Below are 20233 nucleotides of genomic sequence, written 5' to 3'. Positions count from 1 at the left end.
GACAGGAAGGCATACAGATTAATCTAAATGATTGCTGTCCAAAATTCGCTTTATATTTTATATTTTAAAGCTAATATATAAATTTTTATTCCTGTAGCTTGATTCGTTTTTTGGCTATCAAGATTATGCGTAGACAATTCGACATATGGATAAGGGGATAGAATTTTAAATTTTGTTTTCGGAATGAGGAGGTCTTCAAACTTGAAGAAAATCTTGAGATGTTTTTTTTAACGATTGCTGTATTTTCTCTTTCGATGCATTGGATAACATAAAGCAAATTATTATTTTCAGAAAGTTAAATTAAAAAGTGAATATCTAATCTTCTGGAATAAAAGACAATGCATAGATATTTTTTTTCTTCGAATAAAGCGTATTTTCTTTCAAATATAGAAAAATAAATAATTTTTTGCATTACTATTTTTTATCTGTATTTCAGTTTATTGGTTCATTTAAATTTTAGTGTTCATTACTTTAAAAATGTATTAACAAGGCGTGAAAAAAATAAAATAAAAATGACAACTCAATTTACTAAAAAGAAAAATAGAAACTTTTATTACTGAAATACAAATTCAAGCTGTTTTATAATATAAAAATATTATTTCGGAAATCAGTTTTTCTTTATTTATTTTGTAAACTTTCTCCTAATTTTATTATTACCTTTAGAGAGTAAATTCATTTTACTTTATTATGAGTGAAACTTATTAAATGGAATTCAAGTATTAATGAAGTACTTCAAAATCCTTTCAAAATTTTTCAAAATATGTCCAGTAAAATACTCCTTATCGCCTTCTGAATGTTTCAAATACAAACCGGTAAAACTCAGATATCTTGTCTTCCAATTCCAAGTACTCAAAAAATGACCGTTTAAAACTCAGAGGGTCTACAACATTACAGTCTTCACGTATAACACTCTTGACCTTTTCGAGAAGGGTCAGAAATGTTCTTCTCGCAACTTCACCACACGTCCTCTCCAACTGTTCGGCCAAGCAAGCGATTGAATACACTGTTTCCCTGAAATTTAGAAAAAAAGCATTAGTCTATATGTCTTGTTCAAATAAAACAGTAAATGAAATTAAAAACTCGTTTCTTGAATAAGAAGACGGGTATGTGTTGTTTTATCTATTAATGTGGACCCTGAAGTCATTACCTCTAATTTTACATAGTCTGAACATACAAAAATTTAGGTTCTAAAAGTAGCTAATATTACTTTCTTCTTTATAATATCTCAGTCTTTCGAAGTTTATTATTACTGGAGTAGCTTCATTTTTGAAATTGTACGTAAATCTCACGAAAAATCTTATTTTTCTCCTCTGCTATTTCAAACGTTCAAAGTGAATTTAGACTTTGGGATCATAAGACTATAGAATGAAATTTAAAAAAGTTAAGGCCGTTATGATGTGCTATTAATGTAGCTCCTGATAAGCTGTGATAGGATTCATATTTTGTTCATTAATCAAGGGAAATTCTGTAAATTTTGCTGCATTGATATACTTTTGTAATTCATAGAAAAATACTGAGCGAAGTCAACATTTCTTATTGCACTAGATCTTCAATAATCTTAAAGGAATAATAGCTTTGTTTTCTTAATTTGACGATCATCCACCAATGAGTAAAATACAACCATTTCGGATAATTTTAAGCTATGTTCTGCTTAATTTTTGATTATTATTGGTTAGAATGATCTTCTCATTACTCTTTCTACAATCGTTTAAAGAAGCAGTTCCCAATTTTATGCGCAGTGTTTCACATACTTATATCTTTTTCATTTTGGAAATGTAAAAAAATAAAATAATAAATGCCAAACTCTCAATATAGTTGTAAACACTACAACTACAGAAAAAAAAAAAACGCTGTTTTTTTTCACAAAATGGCAGGTGTAAGTTCAAGGATAGCATTCACGCAATATTATTACAACGTGGCTGGCAGAACGACGAGTTAAAATTCTATTTATAAACAGAACAGAGGAACAAAGGAAATTTTTTTGTAAGAGGATATCACATGCATGACAGTTACATCTGTGCATACAGTCTAGCATTAGACTACCTATTGCTCTAAACATATTTGTGATGATCCACTTGGTCGTATTCCAAGAAGATCAATATACAAGGTAAGTACAAATGATGGGCCCGATATTAAAAAAATCATATTTTCGAAAATACTGCACATATCACAATAAGTGATGCATGAATTGAAAGAGAAATATACCAAGTTTTTTACTTTTACAAGTTTTATAAATGTCCGATGTGTGACCCTCTTGTTAGACAGCATACGTCCAATCTATAATCCAATTCGTTCCAAACATTTTGTAACTTTACTCTGTCAGTGGTTCTGAATGCTGCACAAATGCGTTCTTTAAGTTCTGGCAGTATTTTAGGAATCGGTGGCACATAAACAATGTCTTGTCTCAATGATTTCTTTTTGTACGGTTATGTCAAGGATAACAGACAAAATATAATGCTACAAAATGTTTGGAACGAACAGGATTACATATTGGGCGTATGCTGTCTAACAAGAGGGTCACACATCGGACATTTGTAACTGAAAAATAACTTGGTATATTTATTTTTAAATTCATGTATCACTTATTGTAATATATGCAGCAGTTTCGAAAATATGATTTTTTAATATCGGGTCCATCATTTGTTCTCAACCTGTATTATGAAATTAAAGTTTCATTTGGTAGATTACATGTATACAGCGAGAATAAATTGATTCCACATGCTTATCTAAGCATCTAGTGTTCACTATGACACGGCATTATATCTACTTCCCATGTCGGAATGTTCTAATATTAATTTCCAGTAATGACATTTTATACAATATACTTTATACTTGTAGCTTATTTTAAGTAACATTTCGTTTAAATGTAGTATAAACGACAAATTAGAGTCAAAATTGATTTCTAAGTACTTTAACTTTTTAGTGTATGGTATTCTCTTCCCATTTAATCGAATTCTTTAAAATGACTGATTTCTTTTTTGTAAAGTTTTGTAGCCTGAACAATTAGGAAAAAGTTTTCATGTTTAAACTTTAACATTTTTAAATTCCGCAAGATTTTTTTTTTGTTTAATTCAAGCATCTTTCAATTTCGACCACAGTATTTTTATCATCACTTTTGTTCATTTTATTTTATCTTTATACAATTTTATCATTTATTCTGGCCATAGTCTTATAGTCACCATAATAAAACGTAACAAAAAAAATTATCGATAAAATCATACATTAGACACCATTAATGTAATTAACTAGTACATCTGACTGAAGTAATAATTATAAGTTTTGATGGTGAGTTTTTAAAAAATTCGTCATTTTCAAATCATTTCTTAAGGAAAAATTGAAATAAATAAAAGGAATTTTTTTATACTTTAGGATATATAAACAGTTAATCACGTTTCAAAATAGTAAGCATTTTTCAAACATTTAATAAATATGTGTTTATATTCTAATAGAGATGTGTCATATTTGGCTGAGGGATGAAATATAAATAAATTGAAAATACTGAATTAAACTTATATGAAATATAAATCATAGCTATTTTTGTTGTCGTTAAAATTTACTCCAAAATTTGACAATAAAATAATATATATATATATATATATATATATATATATATATATATATATATATATATATATATTGCAGTTTAAATATAAACACTAGCAAATGCGAATAGGATATAATTTTTTTTTTTTTTTTGTAAATGAAAATATATTAAGAGCACGGTCAAAAAAAAATAATTAAGATAAAATAAAATCTTAAAAAACATGATTACAGACACAAAACAAAATCAAAGAAATGACTTCTTAAAAATATGATTATAAAACCGTTTTTAATGACTTTTTACAATTTTTTTGATTAAAACTGCCGCTTTGTATTGAAAGAATTTTACTTTACAAATATGTAAAAAATGTAACCACTAACATTACATTTGCATTTTTTTAAAATTACTTTAAAATAATTACTGCTTTTTAATTCTTATGAAATGATTGCAATCTAATTTTATAGAAACACTTACAAGCAGCTTCGTTCCGACCAATTAACATATTCTCCTTCTTTTAGATCATGAAATTTTCTTAAAAATGCAACAGCGTGTTCGGCGGCCTTTTCTGAACAGATTGTAGCGGCATTATCAATCATACGTGAAAAACAACCCACATTTTCAAGATAATCTATAAAAGAAAAATTATTAATTATGCATACTAGATTGCATACAAATGCATATGTTACATTCATAATGAATACAAATTTATTAAGAGATTTAAATGCTTGCGTAAACGCAAACACATCAATAATAATAAATACAGGGAGACAAAGACAGGACAGGGCATAAAAAAAGTCTTGCCAACCTTTCCTGATGTTTGATTCATTTAATAAATAAACGAATTATAAAAATGCACTTTCTAGCATCCTAATTTTCAAAACTTCCGGGAGGAATTTTCTGGATCCTCTATTATATGGTGGTTTTTGTCCCTCCAGAATAGAGTGGGAATGGTTCGAGTATGGTTCACTTTCTACCTTAACGGTCCATGGATTTCCAGGCTTTGGAGATCATTAAGGTATACTATTATTCCATTTCTCATCAAAATTCTTGTTAATTCAGAAAATTAAATTTGTTGTTTCACCACAATGTTCAATTTCTGGAATGATGGAAGTGTAGAGGGGGAGAGTAGACGGGCAGCCTTAAGCAGAGTTCACACGAGGCCAATTATAGCGCGCAATGGAATGCCACGCCTACCTCAGGAAGATTACGCAGCTATAATGGTCCAATGACAAATAATGTCCCGATGATACAACCATTTCCCACTGACCCATTTCGGTCACGTGATTTTCCTGGTAGGCATGGCCTTCTATTGCGAGTTATAGTTGGCCTCGTGTGAACGCTGCTTTGATGGGATGTACTAATATGCTGATAACACCTCTTTTAAGTACACCCATTAGAACATTTACGAAATCTATAGAGCGAGCTCAAGTGAGAAAAGTCTAGATTCAGCTAACGGCTGGTAACATAAGTCTAACATTATCTGAAAATGCAATCATTAAAATTGTTATTTTTTACACATTTTTGATTAATCGATTCTGGTAAGGAAATGCAAACCACAATCTACTCAGCTTTGTGAAAGAGATATCGTTCTATTAAAGTTTCAGTTAAGCCAAGGAAATAGAATCTAACTAGAATACATCAAGTGATATTTCTCCTCTGCCAACTTGCGTTAATGCCGAGTTATCATTCCCTTTTTGCTGTCTACGAAATTTAAAAAATTCAAACTGGAAAATGAGACAAGACGCTTTAACAATATTTCTCATTGGTGCTACTATTAAAATTGTTTTCAAATAGTTCCACCCTGCTTTTTTGTCTAAAAATATAGGGCTCCTTACTCTTCCAGACATTTAGGTATAAGATTTCGAAAAGCGGAAATTCCTAGCAATATCGGAACAAAACACAGGGCAACTAAGTATTCGATACATTAGGATTCTCCAACGAATTCTGCAGATTGAAGTAAAAGCTTTTTTGATTGTGAATACACATCTACTATAATATTCTGTTACATTTTTGAGTACTACGTCATCTCTAAATATTTAGATTCTTGATAATAAAGATATAAAAGAATATTCAATCTGCCTTGGCCTATATATAAATTTTCCTAGGTTTCAATATCTAACTACCTCACATCAAAAAAAATATTAAGTAAAGTGAGGAAGAGAAAATGGAAAGTTTTCAGAACTGTAAGTTGCCATAGATACGACCGTGAAATCGAATTAATAAAGTGGTGCATCCAACCATAATTAAGTGAAGACATGCGTTGTCAAATAACTCGCATTATGTGTGAAAGCTTTTTAGAAAATATACGGAAATGATGTCGCTTGATAGGAGAACAGAAAAGTGCTGCTGGAGAGAAGTTCTAATTTATGCATTCGGATGAAAAACATTACTAACCTTGCAATATCAAATTGAATCGTTCTTTATATGATGTAAGCAAATCAGATAAAGGAAGATTACAATTTATTGTAAATTGCAAATATTTGACTCCCATTTTGATTTTGAGCTTGCAATATAACGTTAGTGATTAACTTTGATCTCTGATGCTGTTAAGTTTGCATGTCGATTTTACTCGGTTAATTTCTTTTGGTGCTTAATGCCACAAGTATTGCAGCCAAAATAGTTGTTAGAATAACTTACCTTTGCGTAAAGTTGAATTCTCATCGCACATTTCAATTGCCAGAATTTTCGCTTCCAAAACTTTGGTTGCAATAACTTTAGCATATGGATCATTACTTTTTGCTAGGTCTTCAAGTTCCATTTCAAAGCAATCCCGGGCAAATTTGGAGTAACAGTTAAAAAGCTCCAAGGTTGGACTAAAGGAATAAAATATCCTGTCAATTCTTGGATACATGAATCTGTGGATTGAAAAACTATAATATATACACACACGTATGTATGTGCGTATATATGTGTATAATATACTAGCTGACCCGGCAAACGTTGTTCTGTCTTATAAATTATTTATATTGAATATTTTGGTTGTTAACGAATGTATTGTGTGTACGGATGGAATCTATGATAGAAAGAGGAATGGAACACTGTAAACGATGATCGCCGATAAAAACTAAAAAACACCAATCATTCATTTTCTCAATACTGTATATTTCATTAACGTAACAAACATATACATTGTTTGATCTCTGAAAAGTTAAACGTAAAGTGAAAAAAGTAATATAAAGAAAATCAATATTCATTCCGAAGAGCAATTGAGTGTACGATATTTTTCCTCAGTCCGTCTTTAGCCAACACAAATAAGCTCAATAGTTTGCCCACGCGAGAACATGCCACGTGTGTAAAACATGGAGTGCCCAAATCTACGCCTCAAACAGACATCGTTTGGCCTTGCCACTTATTGATTGTCACTGCAAATGCGAATCTAATAGGAAATTGAAAGCGCTTGAATTCGATTGGCACGTCTGTGAGAATCATTGGAATTCGTGGCAGCAAAACATTTTCAGCTCGGAATTTGCCATTCAAAATGGTGGCTTCGACAACGTTTTTCATCAATTTTTAATGACCTGTGTCATTGCACAGCCATGGTGGGTTCAAATTCTGAAGTAAAATAACCGGAGATCCAACTTTCAGTCGTAGTAGGTGTGGTGACATGCCTGGCAAATCCAGTGAGTTCAAAAACTCTGTTGAATAATTTTCAGCTTCGTTAACATCGGAAAGTGTATCGATCAATTTGTACGATACCAAGTCACCTGGCAACGACTGCTGTTTCTTGAAGTTTAAATCGTCGACGTCCACAATTTTGCTGCCAAAACGGCTCTTTCTGCCAGCCACGCATAATTTGTGTAATATGTTCGTACATCGGGAAATATGCGGTCAATGAGAGCATTTTGCGAATCAACGATAGTGTAGAAGTTAGTGGGCAATTTTATGCATCCAGTATTTTCATAGACAGCAACTTTTCCATCGCCGATATCTAACAATTGGTCCGAGAATGTGTCAGCAGATGGATATTGTAGCATTTGGACGCGCGTGTTTAATTTTAGCTGGACTTTTTCAACATTACGTCACAGTGGCGATGATTTCAAGTAAGCGTTCATCTCCTCATTGTACGGTGAACGTGGATAGGGGCACTCTAATTACCTAGCGTTGTGAAATATACTTTCCGACCTATTCTCATACCTGCCAAATACACATAAAAAATTTCATGAAAACCAGTCGAGCCGTTTCGGAGAAGTTCGAACACAAACACAGTGACATGAGATTTTTATATATTAGATATATATAATACGTGTGTGTGCATGTGCATTTTCATAATAAAAAGTGTTTAACTCAATAAATATATTCTCTTTTAAGATGTAAATAAAAGTCCAAAACTTTATTTTAATATTAACAGGTCAAAAGTTTATGAACTCATAAACTTAAAACAAACAGATCTAGATTAATGAAATTCGGTGTCTGAGAAGAAATTTAGGTATAGTTTTGAAATCTTAGAAAAATAAGATATCTGTTGAAATATTTAGTCTTATTTCAATACATAGACGGTCTCTTAGAAAGTTTTTAATTCAAAAAATCTTTAAGATTACATTAATAAAATAGGTGGCTCTTTTTTTTCTTCTAATAACTATTTATTAAAAACCTCTCAAAAAGAATAGTGTTCTGTAGTTAAAAATAATGCGAATGCATTGAAGATTTCATTGAAATTAAGATAAAATTGATTTTTATTTTAACATCTTCGGGTGAATTTAAAAAAAAAATCAACCAAAGCAATTTTTTAGTAGATAAAATTAATAGTTTAGCTATTAATCGGTAATAATAAAAAATATATTAAGAAAGAGAAAAAAATTGACGAATTTAATTATGCTTTTATATATTAGAGGCAAGTTCAGATACCAGAAAAAAAGAAATATCGGACAAAATAGGAGAATCGGATACCAGAGTCCGGCCCAGGTGAAAGAAATTCTAGCCAATCTATCTAAACTCGCCAAAGTGATTGCTATAATGAGAAATAAAAGATTATTGGCATGTATGGCGACTTAAAAACGTAACACACCAATCACTTCCATGCACCCGATTCACCGATATGAACATAGATCCAAATGAAAGACTGAAGGATTCAATTAGAATTTCTGACTAAAATATTTTTTACATTATATGTGCTAATATTTGATGCCATTATTTGAATATTTCTCTTTTATTTAATATTAAAACAATCAAAATATTTATTCATTGATTTTTGATTCATTTTTCACTCATGGGTCCAAATATTTACTTTTCTGAATTACAGTTGAAAATATGGATCCACGGTTATCCTTCGCTGATTTGGCAAGGAGCCAAATTAGAAAATCAAAATTCATGAAAATAATATTCATATAATTTAAATTCTTATAGCAATTTTCATTTTCCTCCCGTCAATCACAAATAGTACATAAATTCAAGACTGTGGTATATTTTAATCGCCAAGCCCGTGAAAATTTCGCCAACTCTTAAAATATTCTTCTAGAGAAATATTAAATTTTACGTTTTATTAAATTACAATCAAAATTTCGTAGAATGCTTTGTTTCGCGAAGTATCGATTGAAAAAATTATACTATCACACAAATCACTGCTATTAAAGAATGTTCAAAAGTTATATCTTCTCCATGATATTGAGCTTCCGAATAGCGCAGTCGGTAAGGCACTGGCTTAGCATACACAGGTTCTTGTTTTCTCCATGATATTTTTATGAAATGTAACTTACGGGCATAAACTTATCAGCTGGGTTTCATTCAGTGTGTAATTTCGTCGAGCCAGTTCTTTCAAGGGTGCATCGTCGCATGTTACCTGATAACACATAGAAGCGGAAGAACCTGAAAGAAAAACGCATTATTTGTTATTTAAATATTTTTAAATTCTAGATATCCAACATTTGATCATTTATAGAAATGTTCCTGTATAAAAATGCTTGTCATTGTCTGAATTAGATTATTACCTAGGCAAAATAGATTCTAAGTAAACAGTAACTTCATGGGGAGATTGATGCATCAAAATATTTTTCCGGTATTTTGAGAAAAATTTAATTTTATACTTTCATTAAATTTACAAAAGCGGTATGCTCAAACTTATTTAAATCGAAATAAAATATCTTTTAAATTTTAAAACATATTAATTAGAAACGTTATAAGAAATGACTTTTTGTAAATTGTATATTGCGCTGCTTTATAATTTAAAAAAACGACCACTTCCCCATGATTGAATAGTGGCGCAGTATAGCCAGATTTGGCTTTTGTGCCAAAAAAACCTAAATAATCAGCCAACCAACCCATGATTGAATATTATTTAGATGGTGTTAAGAGCGATTTATTATTATTTGTTTAACTAATCTACATATGTCCCTCTGGGGGGCAGACACCTCCAAATGAGGATGAGATGCTTCCGGCATGGTGGTTGGATCTCGCCACCCTGGAGGGTACACAAACAGGTCAGGGATCCGACTCCTCCCATCAATGACGGGACGTTCTTCCTTCGGGGAAGGTTGTACCGTTCCCGGTGATGGCCCTTAGAACTCAACCACAGTTCACGTCAGTGTTGCTGTTGCGGCGGCCCTGTCATTAGGCCTTATTGTTTAAATCCATGTGCCTTCGTGGTGGGTCGGAGAGTCAGTTGGTTGACTTACTAATCTACATAACTCCCGGGGGGGCGCCTCGAAATGAGGATGAGATGCTTCCGGTATGGTGGTAGGATATCGCCACCCTGGTGGGTATATAAGTAGGTGAGTGTCTTCTTCTCCCATCAATGACGGGACGTACTTCCTTCGGGAAGGGTTTTACCGTGGCCGGTAATGGCCCTTAGGACTCAACCACAGTTTCCGCCAATGGTGCTGTTGCGGCGGGCCGATCATTGAGTATTTTTTATCCGTGTGCTTTCGGGCGGTGCGGGAAGTCAGTAATATGACTTATTAATCTACATGACCCACGTGGGGGGCACCTCATAATTGAGAACTACAAGCTTCCGCTATGGTAGTTGGTTCTCGCCACCCTTGTGGGTACACGGAAAGGTTGGTGTCTGTCTTCTCCCATCAATGACGGGACGTACTTCCTTAGGGAAAGGTTGTACCGTGGCCGGTGATGGCCTTAGGACTCAACCACAGTGCCCACCAGTGTTGCTGTCTTGGTAGTCTTGTCATTCAGTTTTTTCCGTATCCCTTTGAATGGATCGAGGTAGTCAATTTGTGATTTACTAATTTAGATACAATAATATTCAATAAATTTTAATTTTGCATTTTTATATTCAATTTATTTAAACCATCTCTCTTGAAAGTGATATGAAAATTAAAGTTTTCCCCATTTTAGATAGTGAAAATATGTTACTAAAAACTTCTTATATAATGATTATATTAAAATCAATTATAAGATATCTTGTGTTGGCAGTTCAGAAAAAAACAATAGGCCAGGAGCTAGAATTCCTTAAGAACCTCTAAAGATATTATCCGGTCCTGCTCGTTGAAACTATCTTATTATACAAGGCAATGTATAGCACTATGTGTGTGAGTGCGTGTTCTCACTTTCATAAGAATAATCTTGTAGGAAAAAGAATAAAAAATATCCTCAAATGGTGGGGCAGTTTTTCTCTCGGATTTTTATGTTTATTGAGGTCACACAAAGCATTTTTATATAGAATATAGTAGAAAAAAAATCGAGTAATCACTTAAATCTCTTTATGACCATAAATTAAATACAAAATTAAATTTCAAATAAATTAAGTTCTACATTATTCTAGTCAAATTCGCTTGTAAATCTCATTTGTCTTGATTATCACGCGTTTTACTCATTAACTGAAGAAAAATCTAAAATTTCGGTTATAAGACATCATAAATAATGATAACAGAAATAAATCCAAACAATAATATTAAGATGCTGCAATTTTTTGTTATGTTAACATTAGAATGAATCGTTAACTACTGGTAGTCTAGAAGCTCAAGGGGTTGGCTACATTTTTCATACAAATCGATAATTTAACTAATAAAAACATATGCAAAAACATTATCAAGTTAACTGAGACTTTGGGCTAAGATAAGATGAGGTGAGACAAAAAATATCCATGCAAGGAATTCGTCGAATTTGTACTAAAACTGCAGAATTTTATTATAAAGACTTCATGTTATACTTCACCTTCTCGCTAATTATCGTTTATGAAAATAATAATGTTCAGTTTCTCGACAAAAACGACAACATTTTATAACATTGTACCTAAAACTTGTCAAATGTCTGACATCACGCATGACTACAAAAATGACAGTAGATGACTTTTAGGATAATTATAAAATCCTACAAAATTACAGTTGGCGGGAATTTACAAAAAGAATATGAACTTTGGTTACCAGATGTCTTTTTTAAGTTCCGATTTATTGTAGGACAATAAGAGACAGTCAAGATTCATAAAATTATCATTTTTTTTAATTCTGGAGATTCAGCAGATGATGAGAATCATCGAATTCTCGAGGTTATATATTTCGAGGATTACAGCGTTTATTTTTCTTTAGCTAACAGGGGATAAAGTAGTAATCGATTTTAATTTTAATCAGGAGAGAAAAGTGGACACTTTTTAGCATGTTAACTTAGCACAATATCTATAAATTACACGATGTGATATATAAGATGCAAAAATCACTCAGTGTGTTCTGTAAGGCAGGCCGTTGAACTCATTTGCATGCAGTTATTTCTAAAATAATATTTGCTCACAAAAAAGTTTTTTTTTTTTAAATTTTACTCAAAAACAATCAAAGTGATTGTTTTCCTTCGATAGTTTTGAAAAATATTATTTCTTTTGATTATATTATTATTTAAATTTTTTGATAAATTTCTCTTTTAAGTCATACGTATTTAGTTATGTATTTTTTTTAAAGAAATTGATAAATTAAAAGTGTATTATTCAGTACGTTTCACAGAAATAATTTCCATTGTTTTAATTAAATAATTTATACATATGCACGAAATTAAACATTTTTTTATGCGCATGTTATCGCTACTATATAATTTTGACAGATTTTAAAAATAAAACAAACTGGGGATTGAACATTTTAAAAAGAAAGACAGATGAATTAAGCCAGAATTATTTCACCAAATATGTATAACTCGTACGTTCAAATATAATATTTTAGACAAAACATTTCAACACTCGGGAAATTTTGTCCTCGAACAAAAATTATGTTGTATCTAAATATTCTTCATCTGTTTTAGTTACGATAAAATTTTGTTTTTCGTTGAATATTTGTTTTATATTTATTGATATGTGTATATTTAATTAAAAAAATATTCATTGAAATTTGTAAATTTTAATTATTACTCATAGAAGCACCACGAGATTTTACGTTAAATATAAGAATGGTAGCAAATATATCTTTTAGGACACATCAATGAATTAAGTAACAGAAAAAAATATTATTTTAAAATCTGTGATCAGGCAATCATATGCATATATATATATATAAAATAATCTTAATAACGAAGTCATTTTTTTTAATCCTAAAAGCATTCCATATTACTTGAAATCATTTATCGTGAATTTACATTTTATTCATTTATTATTACTGTTTCCTTTTTTGCTTTCGTTCGAAAATTAAAAAGCGGTAATCACTCAAATATTAAAATAAACAAAATAAGTATAGACATCATCTTTTAAAAAGCAATCTTTCTCAATTTTCAAGATATCATAAATGAAAGTTGGAAACAAAACTAAAATTTTCACAACCAATAATGAATATTTCAAGCCTTTTTTGTAATTACCTATAAAAGTTCTGCCTAATATTCACACAAGATATGGAAAATACAGATTTTTTAGTCCAGTTTTAAATTTTCAAAATTGAGATATCTAATATTTCATATTAAACTATAACAAACCGTTTTTATAAGGCAAATCTTATTTATACAAAAAAAATTATTGCTCTTCATTTTTTTTTTCATATGATAAAGCAGAATTCGAGTCAAATAAATCAATATATTGCAGTCAAATAAATCAATATATTTTTTTTATCTCGTAACTATTTATGGTTAAATGTAAAAGCACTGTATTATTAAAAATATACTAGTTAAAAATTAATTTTTAATAAATTGGAAAAACATTTCTTTTATCAAAATTTATAGTAAAACAAAAAATATTTCATACCTCCTATCATGAAACAGAAAAGCAAAATCAAAACCTCCATTCCGTACGTAAAATTCTACGTCCGATTTCGATCAAAAAGAATGAATTGTTGATGCTCTTCAAGGTTTTTCAGATTCTAACATAATGTTTGTTTTTATTTACAAAGCATGCAGGTTTGTATATTAATTAACGGAAGCTAGTAAACGATAAGAATTTAAGGAAGTCCGTTGTTAGAAAAACAAACTGTCTTATTTCCATTTCCTCTTTAAATTACCTTCCTGATATGAAGCCACGCGAAGTCTGATTTCAACGGACCTTGAACTTTCGAGTTGTGATCACGTGACAATGACAACTTCTAGATTGCAGAGAGTGAATATATTAATGACGTCAGTTTGGGAGCGTTTTTTGTGTCCCTACGTTACGTTATTGAACAAATAAATCGTTTCAAACCTCTATTAGGAACAGACAAAATTTTGGCAGGTGGTTTTGTTAAAATGTTGGTAAAGAGCAACGTTTTATGAAATAATAAAAATTTAGAATACTTAATAAAAAGTTGCAATAAAAACTTTTTATATGGTCTCAAGAAATGATAAAAGAATAGCCCTTAAGCATTAAATATAAAATAACATCTCTATTTTAAACAATGGATGATTATTAAGGAATACTATAATTAAAAAAATGTTATTTGAATTAAATAAAATACACACTTGTTTGCATAATACTGTTTTACTTACTTCAACTAATTAAAACCGAAAAAATGTGATTTTAAGTAGATTCTTAAAGCATTTTTATAATTTTCAATAAACATAATCAGCATAGTTTTTATTTGCTTTCATCACTCAAGGCTCAATTGAGTAATGCACATATATATGTCACATGCACAAATATTACATTTATTTATATAATTATATTTTATAATTTCAAAACTTTTGACTAATGTGATAATTAATATTTAATCTCTCTCTCTTTATATAAATATTATGTGATTATATTATTTATTATATATTATTAGCATTATTTTATGTGAAGCAGAAGACAGTTTCGAAGACAGTGAAGAGGCTTTCGATTTCGTGATGTCGTTTTATTTCATCTTGGTGAAGCACGCATTATTTACAAGCAGGAGCGACGAGCAACCATACAACACAGAACGACACAGAAAGAAATGGGGAAAAAGCTCTTGAACATTTTATCCCTGGTCTTATATAACCTGAGATTTTGATGGGGAAAATATTTCTTTACAATGCTAATATATTATTAAGATTTCGACAGGGATTTTTGCTACACGCTTCGACGAGGTAAGGGAAAACACAAGGATCTTTTAAAAAAGATTGTGCTTATTGGACATTTTTCTAGCCCTTCACGCGGAGTGTGGGAAAGTTAGGCTTTTAGCCGATTCAGCAGTTTTACAAAGCTCTCTTGAATTAATTAAGTAGAGAAAGTGGAATTGGCTCACGAAATAAAAGAATTTTTTTAAATGAAGTTACTATGGGCTAAATTAAAAGAAAACCTTGGAAATTAATTAAATTGAAATTAAAGTTTAAAATATCATTACAATTTTTCCCCCACCGCAAAACGTGGAAGTGGAAAGCTATTTTTTTTTTTTTTTTTATAACGAATCGAAACTATCTAACTCTTTTAATACGTGTTTTCGTATGTATATAAGATATGAAAGCAAAATTATTCATTATATGTTTCCCGAAATGTATTTTTTTCGCCCTGTTGCAAAATTTAAAAAAATTGAGAGTAGTGGTGCTATTTTTTCAAATAATTTATTGGCAAAAATAATTACATCATGTATTAAAAATCTTATTTTTCAATTATGCATTATTTTAATTCACCTCATAAAAAAAGCTTTCTTTTTCGTCAACAAAAATTATAGTAAAAAAATATTTTTTTCATGCCTCCAGTCATCGTGCATAAAAGGAAAAACCGAATTGTTGAACCTCCTTTAGCCTCTTCAAATTGTAACAAAGTATTTGCTTTAAAATTCAATAAAAAGAAGATATTTATTTAATTAAAGGAAGCTAGCAACGATAACAATTACAACTAAGGAAGTCCGCTTTAAGAAAAACAATCTTATCTCTACTCTTTATTTTAGTCTTTATTCAATTAAATAAACTTCCGGATTCGATACAATGCCAGGGCAATTTTGCGAAGGACATCGTACTTTTAAGTTGTGATTTTATATATAGGAAAATATGAGCCACTCTTCTTTATAATATATATAAACATAATCGGAAAATGTCAGGTCATGCATGTCTAGGTTTTGGCATGGTTGGATATTGCATGTCTAGTATATATTTCACGACATTAGCATGGGTCTAAACAATGAGCCTAACAAGGAGCTAACTTTCAACCTCAAATAAACCAGTTCATATTCAGAGAGGGAGAAACATATGAAATGGATAATGGGTTGCGAAGAAATAATTCAATTATATTGAGCTTAAATTTTAGCTTTTCTTTTTTTTCATAATTTATTCATCGTTAAAACGTATAGTCATTGCCTAAACGTTTTATTTTCATTTTTTAACTTCACATGAAGGTTTGGCAATCCTTTTTTAAGTGTTTTTTTTTTATATATAAATATTGGTAGGAAAGACCAGTTAATGGAACAAACGGTAGTATAATTAAGTTTATACTGGAAATGCCAAAATGGTTATCCTACAGTTAAAAATACAATATTGCATTGTAAAAAATTATTGAAAAAAAAGGAATTTATTGCAGAATTCTTATTATGTGATTTGTGTCACTGGGCTAAGGTTGAATTCTTAATGTATTCATTAAAAACATTTTAATTTAAAAAAATCACAAAAAATATTTAAAAAAAAATAATTTTCCAAAATTATACACAGCTATTCAAAACGCATATATTTATTTTGTAAGAAATAAAGGATCATGCATTCTGTTAAATATTTAGTTATCGCCTGCTCCATCAGCCGTAAAGACCATCTTTCACTAAGCATAAATGGCCTCGGTGGCCTAGTGTTAAGGTCCCGGATTCGGAACCAAAAATGCACGGTTTCAAGACTCGATTCTACCGAAGAAGTGGGTCTCTTACACGTTAAATCTTTAGGGCCCAGATTCCTTCCATTGGTACGGTGTCGAAGTTTGAAGAGGGGTCAGCTCGTGTGAAGTTCTCGTCATGTGACCGCGGTTCAAAATTATGAGGTACGTCCCAAAATAGTCATAGTGTTGCTTTAAAACGGACCTGAACAGAACTAAATTTGCTAAACGAAAACTATTCATTACTCCCAACACGCATAATGTAAATTCCCTTTTTAATAGTATAAATATTTGGATTAAATTAGCTTTAGTTACTCGGTGTCGATCAAAACGTTGACTAACTGGAATTATACATTGATTCAGATAACTTCCCAGATAGATCCGAAAATGTGCAGATCTTTTCAGAAAATTAATTTTTTTAAAAAATTCCTTAACTATTTTACTTTTTTCTTACCTAATGAAATTACGTATTCTCTCTCATGTAACTGCTGTTATATTGATTCAAATAATATTGCCTAGCATACTTGAGATATTGTAATTTTTGTATCGAATTATGACATATTTAAAAGATTTAATTGTAGCATATAAGTTGAAAAGGGATCATTCGATATCAGGTTCATACTCGAGCATTACGTTTAAAGGGTTAAATAATATTAAAAAATATTTATAATCGTATATATTTATTATATATTATATTTTTCTACTATTAACTTTATTTTCTTTTTATCTTATCTCTGCTTAGGCGCGTTGTGATTGATTTTGCTTAAATATAATGATATACTAATTATAAAATTAAATACTATGCAATTAGTATATCATATCACATATAATTAGTATATAATATACAAATTAGGATCAGTTAACGATTGTTGTGAATATTGGTGTATCATTTTAGTAAATTAACCCTTTGAACTCAAAAAGTGATTCGACACATAGTTATTCACCTTAAACAAGGACTTGTTTATTGTTCCGTAAAATAAATATATATCATTGTTTTAAGTGTAATTTTCGTGAAAAATTATCAAATCAAATTTTTTTTACTACTTTGTAGGCATTTTCAACAATTAAAACTAAATAAATAAAGTGTTAAAATATTCTTGAATGGTGTCTGAGAAAAGACATTCGGGTGTAAAGGATTAAGTTCATTCAAATAATATGAAAAGTTAACTCTAATTGAACAGCAAAATGTAATGATGCTGGAAGGTTTGTTTTTTTTCAGCATTCGTGTTTGTTTAAATCAAAATAACAACTGACACAGAAAGTAAACCTCTTTGTGTGAGAAGCGTAAAGCTTCGTTGACGCCACATCCGTTTTCCAAGAAAAAAAAAGTTTTAAATTTCCCTCAGTGAGAAACCTTTCTCCTCTTCGCCTTGACAGTAAAATGTGGACTCAGTCGTATCCCTCCCATCTGTCATTTTTACTCGTAATCCTCCAAACCAAGTGCCACCACGAAACAGCCACCTGGCGTATCTAAGCAATAGAACTTAATAATCATTTGATTACGACTAGATATGTTTCCCCGTAGAAGAAATTTCCCTCACAAGCCAGTTGACAAAATAAAGATTAGGTAAACGCTTACGCATGTTCAAATGGAATATTTTGAAATGTTTTTATATGTTTTACTCCTTTAGAATAAATCAAATGTGCATGTGCTCGAATAGATACACCTTTGGTAGATAACTATTTCAGTTTCATTAATTTTACTCTTTGTTTCTTACTTTCTCGTATAGGTAGTATAAAATACATTAGTCATCAAAAAATTCGATCTCAATTTCCACGTTTTTCATCTTCCTGAGTTTGAAAAACATATTTTTGGAAAATGTCTGTCTATCTGTCTGTGACAAAAATAACTCAAAATAGCTTTGAGCAAGATGGGGGAAATTGGGTATACGATTTTTATAGAAAATTTCGAGATTTGTATCACATTTTGAGTAAAATCTGTTCAGAGAAAGTTCGTTTGTCCGGCTGTTCGTTTAAGTTAACATAACTGCAAAACGAAGTAAGCTAGATAGATAAAATTCGGTACGTAAATTTAACATCTATACTGAAGATACCTGTCAAATTTCAACAAAGAGTTGATTGTCTGTCTATCTGCACTTTCAGAAACATGTAAACGCGATAATTCAAAAACACAATATATGAAATTTTATATATTTAATTTCATTTAAGTAAATGAAATATGGTATGTGACTAAAAGTGCAGTCTTGTGTCAAATCTTTATTTCAATCCGTTGGAGAAAACGTGTTTAAAGCACAAACTCGATTTTCGGATACTATTAATACTATTAACGGCTTGGCAAGGATTAATCACAAATAACTAACTATAAATCACAAGATAGATTCAGTAAAAAAGGCTAAATTCACTGCAAAAATCATTTCGTAACTATTGTATGCCAATACCTGGAATTACAATCTTTGACATAACAAGTTTATAAGAGAATATCCGAGAAAGTTTTGTGGGTACCTCTCCCGCTGGTATAGAACTGAACTTAACATATAAATCATCGTGAGGAGCGTTTCAATCGATTTTAATTTTTCCAAGATTCTGGTTAAAACCTTATCAAATAAAAATGATGAAGCAGTATAAGAAGTTTCATTAGTATTTAGGGATTGCAATATCGGACCAAAATTTACATACCGGTATTCGGTAATTTTTAGATCTTAATACCGGTATTAGAAATTTAAAAAAAAGAAAGAAAACACAGGTGTTCTTTGTTTTATTTGCCAGTTTTATAAGAGAGTGTAAATATCACAAAAAATAATTTGTAACTTATAAATTATAACATATATAAAGGATCACAAAAAAAGTAAAGGGACATCTTATTTATTTAAATCACAAAAAAGTGTAAATATCACTATTCAGTCTGTGGTACTATTACATATTCTTGAAATGTGATCTGAAAAAACATAATGCATAAATTGTACTGCAATTAAGCCTGAAAAGTAATTTTGTGCAAAAATTACCAGTAGTCGAAAACGCTTTTTCGGCATCTACGGTAGTTGGTGGTACTGTTAGCAATGCGCAATATACTTTTTCCAAGTATTTACCTCTAAATCCCTCATCTTCAAATAAATCGATTTCTCGTCGGATGGTTTTGGATATAGCTGATTTCTGTATTGTATTTTGGTTCGTTGAAATTTTCTCTTTTATCGCTAATTCTAATTTTTGTTCAAGAGACAATTCCTTTTCACTATCGACATTAGTGTCATCATAATATTCGATAGCTGAACCGAATTCTTCTGAGTGTGGATAAGTTTGTGGGTAAAAAAAATGTTAAGAAAATTTACTATAAACTTAATCAGATTTGAATTGGTTATTTTCTTTTCTTCTTTTTCGTTTTCATTTCTTAAATCATTATAATTATGTAAATACCATAAGACATTTTCTATTTCGGTATACCTTTCTTCTGTGCCATTTTTAATGTAATATATAATTCTTCAGATAGTGATGTGTGTTGTTCTTTCAGTGACTGCAACATGAAATTTATTGTTGCATTAGCTGTTAATAAATTAGAATCTCTCCGACATAATGCCTCAATAGTCAGTTTTATTGAAAGTAGAGCTGATACATTTTTGGATATTAAGTCTAATTCACTATTTGAAAAATTAATTTAC

General features: G+C 30.4%; 1 protein-coding gene across 1 annotated transcript; it reads right to left on the bottom strand.

Moving 5' to 3' along the window:
- Positions 1 to 524: 524 nt before the first annotated feature.
- On the bottom strand, positions 525 to 13902 carry LOC129984737 (uncharacterized). The gene is made up of 5 exons (XM_056094684.1): positions 13638 to 13902; positions 9235 to 9343; positions 6179 to 6354; positions 4016 to 4169; positions 525 to 1011 (listed from the first exon to the last, which is right to left on the bottom strand). Exons 1-5 carry the CDS (start codon positions 13675 to 13677, stop codon positions 780 to 782), a joined length of 711 nt encoding a protein of 236 aa, XP_055950659.1. The 5' UTR covers positions 13678 to 13902; the 3' UTR covers positions 525 to 779.
- Between the last annotated feature and the right edge of the window lie 6331 nt (positions 13903 to 20233).

This window comes from Argiope bruennichi, chromosome 9, assembly GCF_947563725.1.
Source record: "Argiope bruennichi chromosome 9, qqArgBrue1.1, whole genome shotgun sequence".
In the NCBI taxonomy this organism is placed as follows: domain Eukaryota; kingdom Metazoa; phylum Arthropoda; class Arachnida; order Araneae; family Araneidae; genus Argiope; species Argiope bruennichi.
This window is presented reverse-complemented; position numbering and strand designations above follow the sequence as displayed.

Excerpts from the sequence above, each read along its gene's own strand:
- LOC129984737 (XM_056094684.1), bottom strand. The coding sequence starts at position 13,677 with ATGGAGGTTTTGATTTTGCTTTTCTGTTTCATGATAGGAG. Across the intron at positions 6,355-9,234 it reads CAGCTGATAAGTTTATGCCC|TCCAACCTTGGAGCTTTTTA; the intron begins GTAAGTTACATT and ends TTATTCCTTTAG. Across the intron at positions 4,170-6,178 it reads GAATTCAACTTTACGCAAAG|ATTATCTTGAAAATGTGGGT; the intron begins GTAAGTTATTCT and ends TTTCTTTTATAG.